The 10,223-nt window shown below is 33.9% G+C and overlaps 1 protein-coding gene across 1 annotated transcript in view; it reads right to left on the bottom strand.

Annotated features, from left to right (window-relative positions):
• Positions 1 to 253: 253 nt before the first annotated feature.
• The window catches only part of kti12 (KTI12 chromatin associated homolog), a 56,010-nt gene continuing 46,040 nt past the window's right edge, over positions 254 to 10,223 (bottom strand). Inside the window, exons 9-12 of the mRNA XM_039773415.1 lie at positions 6,390 to 6,549; positions 5,951 to 6,013; positions 4,804 to 4,872; positions 254 to 1,140 (exon numbers count right to left, since the gene is read on the bottom strand). Coding sequence (XP_039629349.1) covers positions 997 to 1,140; positions 4,804 to 4,872; positions 5,951 to 6,013; positions 6,390 to 6,549 — 436 coding nt within the window. The 3' untranslated portion in view covers positions 254 to 996. The remainder of the gene's footprint in view (positions 1,141 to 4,803; positions 4,873 to 5,950; positions 6,014 to 6,389; positions 6,550 to 10,223) is intronic.

The following is a 10,223-nucleotide window of genomic DNA, read 5'->3' as shown; positions in this document are numbered from 1 at the left end:
CAAAGGGCATTCTTTGGGCATAACTGAATAAACTGGGTACTACTAAAATCAAATAAAGAGATTATTTTCCGTTGCAATATCGTATTTAATAATGCCAACAACCCAATGTGAAAGTAAGAGACACCCTATATGGACTGTATCATCAGGTGTTAATTTGGGGAAATTATGGAAGTAAAACTGCTAATTAATCATATTTTTGATGTTATCCTCTACTTTTTACAGAGTTTTTTTTTAATGTTTAGTTTTTTTTTTCTTTTTTTTAAGTTTTACAGAGTGAACAACAAACCTGGAACACACTTTTTGATCTGTTAATGGCACCAGATGTGTATACTAATGCATATGTGCCTACATTATGTGAAATAGCTGCTAAATGATTAAAATCGCTTATTTTCTTTGAAGAGTGTGAAATGACATACATATATTATTATTTGTCTAACATGGTTTCTTTTTCTCCCTTGGGATTACTATAAAATAAACATAAAAATTCAACAAATAACTTTTGTCATTATAAATGACATTTCCATTTAAATTGAAAAGCATGGTTGCTGTGATGGCTTTGAAATTGATTTAAGGAATTTGTGCCTCAAAAATGCAATTTTTAATAAGTTTTTTTGTATAAATTAATCAAGCTACAGTGAAGAAAAATATATATTAAAAATATAAATTAAAATAATTTTTGCACCTTAGAAACATGAGAGTCACCATCTTCTTCCCATTCATCAAAAGCAAAAACAATTACAGTGGCAGCTTTGAGTCTTATGAAGAGCATTAATGCTTTCTGAAAATGCATTATAAGCAAAGATGTTCAAGAACATTAATTCCTAAAATATACTGATACAAAAAGAAAATGATATTTATTATTATTTTAAACAAGATGTTTTAAAACAATATGTTTGAGAACAGAATGTCCATTCGCCAGTCTGTTTTTAAACAGATAAAACACTGAATACATGATAAAACCAGAGGTTAGAATTCCTTTAAACACACACGCTGTTTTTAGTGTATACTCTTATTTAAGTATTGTACAAACATATTTGCAATCTGTCCAATATTTTCAGTTGGATGCATCTTCGTATAGCTGATGAACTGCCTTCGAAGTTTCCGTAGCTCTGCCATGTTAAGATTTCTGGTTAGCATTATGTACATGAAGGTTAAGGAACTTAAAGTATACTGTAAAGTAAAAGTGACAAAATTGTATTTTGTAATGCATATTACAATATCAACAAGAGTAAAAGCAATCTCCCTAACAGCATAAAGAAGATTAAATATAGTAGCGGATAATATAAAATAACACAAGCCTGTTATAACAGTTGGAACATTTAAAATAAGCAGGCATTCTGGAGTCCACATTAAGCTTTATGGTCATACTATTTGTAAATATGTACCAGATAAAATTGTGCTTTTGGAAACTGATGTAGTGTTATGTCATTATGAACAGATTCCTAATCTTCAAATGGTCCTATTGAATTAACAGTAAATTAAACATCAGTAAATGCAATGAAGGTATTTCATACAATGTAATGAGCAAACAAAATGAAGTTCAAAAGACACAGAATTTGAATTTATACATTTACATTAGCACACTTACACAATGTATTAAGGACAGGGTAACTTTGACAGATGCTTTTCTATATAGTGTTAAGTGTGTTTGCATATAATGCACAAACCCCCCCTATTACGATAGCCATGGCTATCTGCCCTCATGAACCAACTCAGCCCCCCCGTGGACCAATTTTATTGAATTATGCCACACTTATTCTTCAAGGAAATTTGCAGAGACAATTCCATTTTTGTTGAGATATCTTGAACAGATCGCGCTGTGCACATACATATCCCATGGAAAAGCACTGGCGAATTTATGAGATTGTCTACCTTAAAACAGAGGAACATTCTGTGCAACTCCCAACTACGAATTTATTCACGGTTTCAGTTTTACCTTGAGAGTGGTTACACTAACTTTTATATTTTCCTCTTTTTCATCTCCAATTACCCCCACTGACAGGAAACATCATCTCACAAGTTAATGAAAAAACTGGCAGACAGCATGTGCAGGTAGGAAGTTGCTTTCACTGCCGACTGCCTGCATGCACACGAGACTGCAATCCTATTATCAGCAAGTACAGCAAGTCACACACAGATCCCGTTGCATGCATCTTCCTCCTCCTGATGTTTTAATTAGTAACAGGTAAGTTAAATGATCGTACTAAATGTAAGAGTATAACACGCAAAAAAAGGAAGACAAAGGGTTAAACAGATATGAATGAAGAACCCTGTGACGCGTATGGGCCGTTTTATACTTCATGCTCAGAAGGCGTATGCGCCCGCATCATGGCTGCCACGCGTTTCCAGCGTTCATTTCACGTATCCTCTGAGCAGGTCCTCAGAAATTAACGTGACGCGTGCGCGAGTTGCAGTACCAGCAAAAGTCGGGGGGCGCAGGTGTGCTAGAAGTCAGAACGTGACGTCAGAGTCTCTGTTTACTATCTACATGTGACAGCAAGCCTCTATAGAGATCTTTTGGGGATCGATGTGCGCGCTTTGCTGTTTGAAGAATGGTTCAAAGTGGTGAAGCAAAATGCCGACATACAGATGCATTCGTGGTGCTTTTATATTCAAGCGTCACATATTCCCGATCGTAAAATTTTAAAAAGAGATTTTAAAAGTCTCACATACCATCGTGAGAGTAATATGGAAAAAGATGATCCGCTGTGGCAACTCGAGCAGGGAGGAGCTGAAAGAAGAAGAAGTGAGAGTAACAAGGCTAAAGTAGTTATGGTATTTGGAATACTATGGCTGTTCCCTGGACCATTATATTGTTACAAGTTAATTACAATCAGATGCGTTACAATAATAAACAATATGCGGTTAGTTTCAGTTTATTTATAAATCCGCATCAGGAAAATAAGGTGTAACCACACAGGAACAGTAGCACTGCTTTGACGCTGGGTGCCGTCAGTCTGCAAAACTGAGCGGAGAACTTGCGTATGACAAGGTATGAGGTACCGTGGAAAAGTGCGTGGCTTTACGCCAAGTGTAGGTTTATACATGTGATTTGAACGTGGAAAAGTTCTTACACAACATTTCTGTGCGTACGCACCATTTATACATGAGGCCCCAGGTAACAGGGACAGTTAAGATTTTCAGGCAATGGATTGTGATAACTAACTAAAGAATACCAGAATGCCTCAAATGTTCCTTCAAAACAAACATCCTCACAATATATTTAGAACAGCAAAGAGGACACCCCCCAACATTACCCCAGTTTGATATAATATACATATAATAATGTGGTCAAAAGTTTCAGAGGGAAAGCTTCATTAAGAACTTGTGTTAAATTTGAACACCACTACCAAGATGACCAAGAAGCAGACAAAAACAAAGTGCTTTCGTTTATTTGTTTCCATTTCAATCACTGAGTGGAATCATATGCGTTAGTTTGGAAAAGTGTCTTTGGGACAAAATAAAAAATCTTTGATTTGATGTGCTACTGTATAATACAAACTCTTGCTGTTAAGGTCCATGTAACTGGATGTGAATTCTTCTATTAGCTCTTTTGTCTTGTTAAAATGTGTTATTTTTTTTTTAGATAATTTGACATAATCAGCAATCAAGTACTTACATTTTGGCCATGTTTAGGAATGTTATAATGGTTCTAAAGTTATACCCAAATTTCCAAAGAAATTAAAAATATAGAAATAAAAGTGGAAATCTGTGTCTAATATTACAATGTAACAAACCCTGTTCTGTAAAGTGGCCCTTCTCCATGTCACCGAAAGAAATCATCATGATATTGCAGGCATCATCACTGCCATCAGTGAAGGCTAACATCAAAATACAATTTTTTGGCAATTTTGATAATATTTGCTCTAAAAGGCAATTACAAAATATTTAAACAAACATTCCAATATTATCTCCAAGGAAAGCTGCACTCTTAGGACTAATATTGAAACTGCCTAACCTTATGTGCAGCAGAAATTATACTTGGTATTTCATTTCAGCAGTCAGTATATAGAAGATAAAGGGAGAGATTTGTTTCTGTCAGAAAAATTGTTTAAACAGCAGAATAAAGCATATGTGGACTACCTAAGGATTTAACTTAGTGAAAAAAGCTTTTGTTTATTCTATTTATACAATTACAATTGAAATCCTTTGTGTGTTTCAACTTAACAAAGATGCAGAGATGCGGGCTGAGAACCTGGACTTTGTCCACATGGAGTCAGCATGTTCTCCCTTTGCCTGTGTGGGTGTTACCTCAGGTACTGTTTTTTTTTTTTTTCTCTCACACATCCCCAAATATGTGCAGGTTAAGTTGAATGTCATTTCCAAATCATCCCAGGTGTTAGTGTGGATAGGTTTGTGTGGACCATGCAATGGACTGACACACCAATAGCGACCGTTTCCTGGCTTGTGTCCAGTGCTTATAGGATATAATCCAATCGCCCAGCATCTCCAATCGGATTAATAAATTTTAACAATGACAGCAATATCCATAATTTATAGTACATCAAAGTGATCTACAAAAACGCAAAAGTTAGCACAGCAACAAAAGATGTCAATGTAATTTTCTCAAACGTTGTATGAGACCAATAATATTTCAAACATAAATGCAAACATAAAAATAAAGCACCTACTCCACTAAGGGCTGGCTCCTGCTGTATATATGACCCTACAGATATAATATGAAAAACATTTTTCCACATATGTTACTGAAACAGAAGAGTAACAAAACTATTAAAATCACTTTTTAATAAAATAGAAACATATACTGTTTCTCTACATATATTAAAATTAAGAAAAGGATATTTTTTCAGAGGATCCTGGTATGGCTATCAAATCTCCAGGCACACTTGTTTTCTGGGCATTGACCACTTCCTACAAAATCAAGATGTAATTTAAACAATTTATCTGGAACATCTCATTATTTGTTACTCAAGGACTAAATTGCTACACCACAAAAGAAAATCAAACACCACCAAGAACTTATCTATTTATACAGCACAGGCTTTTAATTGAAATTATCATGATTCAAATATTTATTCAATTATTATTTTACACACTTCATCACACATTGCTTACTGATTTAGTGTAATATGAACAGTATAAACCTGACAAAACAGACTTCATTTGATTAGTTAATAGAAAAGCACTCACAGTATCTCATCCAAATGCTTTACGAAACTTGTCAAGATTTCATTTTCGTTATTTAATACTTAACCAAAAGAAATCCTCTATATAATTACTGTCATCTTTTAAAGATATGTATTTCTTCTGAACAGCTGCCATCTCATTATTACTACTACTATTATTATTATTTCCTAATCTTTGCAGCCTGAAAATTGTGCAAAAATTGTGCATAGTACTTCATATAGTGCCTGTGAAAACATTCACCCACCCGGAAGTTTTCACAATTTATTTTTATACAATACTAATAAAAGCGTATTTAATTTTGACATTGATCAACAGGAAAAGGCTCTTTAACATAAAAGTTATAACACATCACTCTAAAGGTTTTGATTCTTGTCTTAGTCTAATTGCAGATGTAATTATATAGCAGTAGAACTACTACTCCCTCTTGTTCTTTTTAATCTTGTTCTCTGTTGCTTTTGATGCTTGCACCTTCTAATCATCTTTTATGTATTACAACTTGCTTTGTATGTCAACTTGGATAAACGTGTCTGCCAAATTAATAAAAAATAATAATAATAATAATAAAACTGTTATAAGATTACAAAAACTGAATTTTAAACAGTAGTGCTAGTTTGATTGAAATGTGCATATAAATACTGGAGCTTACATCACTTATTCTGGCAATTAGTAAAGGATATTGAATGACAAAGTGCTGGATCAAAGCACATGTTAAACAATAACAAGTAACTGAAAGGGTAATCAATTTTCAGGAGTTTGTGTATACTAACAAAAAGGATTCAGCTAGATACGGTGACAAACCTACCATAAGAATATCTTGTGTAACCTTGTCTAATTCATACAGAAAGTTTGTAGATGAAAGTGGTTGCTGAAGAAAAAAAAAAAAGGTTATTGAAACAACAATTTAGCCACAAACCACAAAATAAAACAAAAACTTTTATATTACAAGCTAAACAACATCCCAACCACCATTTCCATGGCAATACTACAGATTAAATGTTATGCATGGTCTTCTGACCATGACTAAATTGAAATTTTTTTTTTTTTTTTTAAATCTATTGTCACAATTACACCTTTCATCAGTTTGTTAAAGCTTAGAGAGGTCATTTCCACCTAATCAGGTTAACATCGGTACTTCTAAGTAAAATTTAGATCATGTGATCTCTGATACATATTGGTGCTTATACACTACAAAAAATATATTCTAGCATGCAAATGTTTAGCCAATTTTTGCAATAACTTACACTTTGGGTAGACTGATTAGGTGGTGGGGCTTTTCTGCTAAATATCGCATCACAAATTTCTTCAAAAGGAAGTATGTCATCCTTCTGTACTGTAAAAAGAGGACTGTCCCATCTATTCCTTGAATCTGGTGATTCAAATCTCATAATAAGAGAATCTAATCTGAAACATTAGAAAAAAGGATTAATGAGCATGATTTATAACTAAACATTAACAATGAAATCCTGACCAGTATTAAAAAAAGTGAAGAGCATTTATGATAAATAAAATATGATTCTTTTCAGTTTTTAACTAATATAATACTCTGCACTACACTTTGTTTTAAAATTATTGAAGGAAACTCTGGCTTTTAAAATTTTGAAATTTATTAATTCATGTTTGATCCGGCAAGACTCAATTTATGGTAACCTGCCATTCACTGCATTATATATATATGACCTTTTTTTAATTATTGTTATTGATTTTAATTAGAAACAGTTAACATTCAATACAGTCAAGTCAAATTTAACAAATCAAACCAAAATTCAACCCCAAGAGAAAGACAGAGGAGCCAGCAACCGAAGCTACTCTATAAAAGGGCATCCTTTTCCCCTTAAATGGAAGCTTATTCTAAAAGGTTATTGATTACATCCTGCCACATTTAAAAAAAAAAAAAGCTTGGAAAAGATCCTCTAAGTGAGAATTCGATTTTTTTCCAGTTTCAATTAGTATACAACATTGGTTACCCACTGACTTAAGAGTAGGGAAAAAAGGCAATCATGCCTACTAATGGTTATGGCAACTCTTCAGAACTTCAGGTTCTGGGCAAAGTACACTACCAAAAGTGTTTTATATATATATATACATATATATATATATATATATATATATATATATATATATATATATATATATATATATATACACACACACACATACACATATATATATATATGTATGTGTATGTGTGTGTGTGTATATATATATATATATATATATATATATATATATATATATATATATATATGTGTATGTGTGTGTATATATATATATATATATATATATATATATATATGTATGTGTGTGTGTGTATATATATATGTATATATAGAGAATTAGTGACGTTTGGAAAATTCAATATGGTAGCCGACAGTGGCGTCAAACCACGAAATAAAATGCATTACATCGGTTTTGGTTAAGCAGGGAAGCCACCTATCAAATTTCGTGAAGATGGGGCCATAAATAAGAAAGTTCAACATGGCGGACGTTGTCGAGTGTTATGTGTAGAATTTCGAAATGAAACTTGCTTAACTTTTGTAAGTATGCTGTAAGGAATAAGCCTGCCAAATTTCAGCTTTCTACCTACATGGGAAGTTGGAGAATTAGTGATGAGTCAGTGAGTGAGTGAGTGAGTCAGTCAGTGAGGGCTTTGCCTTTTATTAGTACACTAGCAAAATACCCGCGCTTCACAGCGGAGAAGTAGTGTGTTAAAGAAGCAATGAAAAAGAAAAGGAAAAACATGATTGTCAATGTAATTGTTTTGTCACTGTTGTGAGTGATGAGTGTTTCTGTCATATATATATATATATATATATATATATATATATATATATATATATATATATATATATATATATATATATATATGTACACACTGCGCATGGGAGGCAGCTAAAGGGCTTGAGTGGCGGCAGTTCTGAGACAGGCCGGGCTGTGGCAGGAGTGCACTGACTCTTTTCTCACTTCCCTGTAGACCATCCCTGGGAGACTCCACCTGGCTCTCGACATCACTTCCGGGACCGAACCAATGGAGACAGAACTAACGGCGCTGGGCCCCTGATGTCACATCCGGGCCTGATCCAATGAGTGATGAACACGTGCCCGATTCCCATGACCTCACTTCCTGTCTTCCCCTTTAAAGCCTGTCCTTTTTCCCCTTTCCCTCAGTCTTGTTTTGGACTCATTTGTATGCACATCAGTGCTGTTTATTGTGATAAAAAACGACTTTGCAGCCAGGATAACAGAATACACGGGTGGCTGCCCCAAACCTTTCTTTGAGTATGTCTCAGCTTTGTGACTCTATCTATCTATCTATCTATCTATCTATCTATCTATCTATCTATCTATCTATCTATCTATCTATCTATCTATCTATCTATCTATCTATCTATCTATCTATCTATCTATCTATCTATCTATATATATATATATATATATATATATATATATATATATATATATATATATATATATATATATATATATATACATATATATATACATACATACACATACACACACGCACATGGAACCTCAGTTCTGAGTAACTTGGTTTCACGAGAGTGTTTTCAAACGAGCAAAATTTGTTAATAAATTTTGACGCGATAAGCGAGGAGATGTCTTGCAATACGAGCAGTATGGATACACTTTGCTGAGTGTCATGTGATCACAACTGAGCTGAGTTCTCTCTCTTTCTCTCTCTCTCTCTCTCCTTATCTCTCTTGCTTGCATTAAGTCTTTTCTCCTTATCTGCATGCGCTCGCTCACAGGTGCAGGTCTCTCTCTCTCTCTCTCTCTTGAGGGCAATTGTCTCCTCCTCTCCGTCTGAGTCTGTTTGCCTCACTCATATAGTCATCATCTGTCGGCGTATACTATTTTACTACAACATTGTGACTTGTATGTGTGTGTCACGCCGCTATGAAGTCAGAGTCCCATCTTAGCGCCCAAAGCCGCGAAGCTGAGTCTCATTACTTTAACAACACCAGCCGCCTTCGGCTTGAAACAGCACATTGCTCGTTGTTATTTGCTGTACAGGATGTTTATAATGTTTCTTGCTTCGTATTGATGGCAAGCGCTTATAACATCATCTGTGATCTATTTAAATGTGCTTATACGTGAAGACTGCTACAGTACGTGGGAGACTACGATTGCTTTAGGGGACGCTCTTCAGCGTGTGATCCCGTTGGGTGGTCCCACACCAGGTTTAGAAACTCACTCCACACCAGCCATGATTCTTTTAAAGGTAAAGTGCAGGTTAATTTGTTTTATGTATTTTTACTTTATATTTTGTATTAATCATTTTTATATGAATAGTTTTGGGGTGTAGGAACAGATCATCTGAGTTTCCATTATTTCTTATGGAAGTTCGGTTTAATATCACAGTGCTTTGGATTGCGAGCACGTTTCCGAGCAATTATGCACCGCCGTCGAGGTTCCACTGTGTGTGTGTGTGTGTATATATATATATACTAGCAAAATACCAGCTTAGCAGCCAGGAATGAATGTTAAAGAGCAATGAAAAGAAAAGGAAACATTTTGAAAATAACGTAACATGATTGTCAATGTTATTGTTTTGTCACTATTGTGAGTGAGGTAGTTGTTGTCATATATATATATACATATCTATTACGCACACATATATACATACATATCTATATCTACATTACACACACACAAATACATATATATATACATATATATATACATATATATATATACTACATATATACATATATATATATATATATATACATACACACACACATATATAAACATATATATACATATACATACATATCTACATATATACACACACAGCTATTTATTATCAGTGCAATGCGCTGTTTGAAATTAAAACGGATGACACCCGCTCTTACGTGCAAGTCTGCGTGGATATTATGAACTATCGTATTTGTTCAAGTTCTATTTAAATTTTAAATAGAAGGAATTTTTATTTAGTCGACAGAAATATCTTTGGTAGGAATGGTAAAAACAGACAGGAATATTATTCCTGAATAAATCAACTCAAACCTTAAACAACTTATAATATTTTGCTCTCCATAAAAATATATCCTGTC

Source organism: Polypterus senegalus, chromosome 12 (genome assembly GCF_016835505.1).
Source record: "Polypterus senegalus isolate Bchr_013 chromosome 12, ASM1683550v1, whole genome shotgun sequence".
Lineage (NCBI taxonomy): Eukaryota > Metazoa > Chordata > Cladistia > Polypteriformes > Polypteridae > Polypterus > Polypterus senegalus.
Note: the sequence above shows the minus strand (reverse complement) of the source record. Positions and strands in the feature narration are given on the sequence as shown.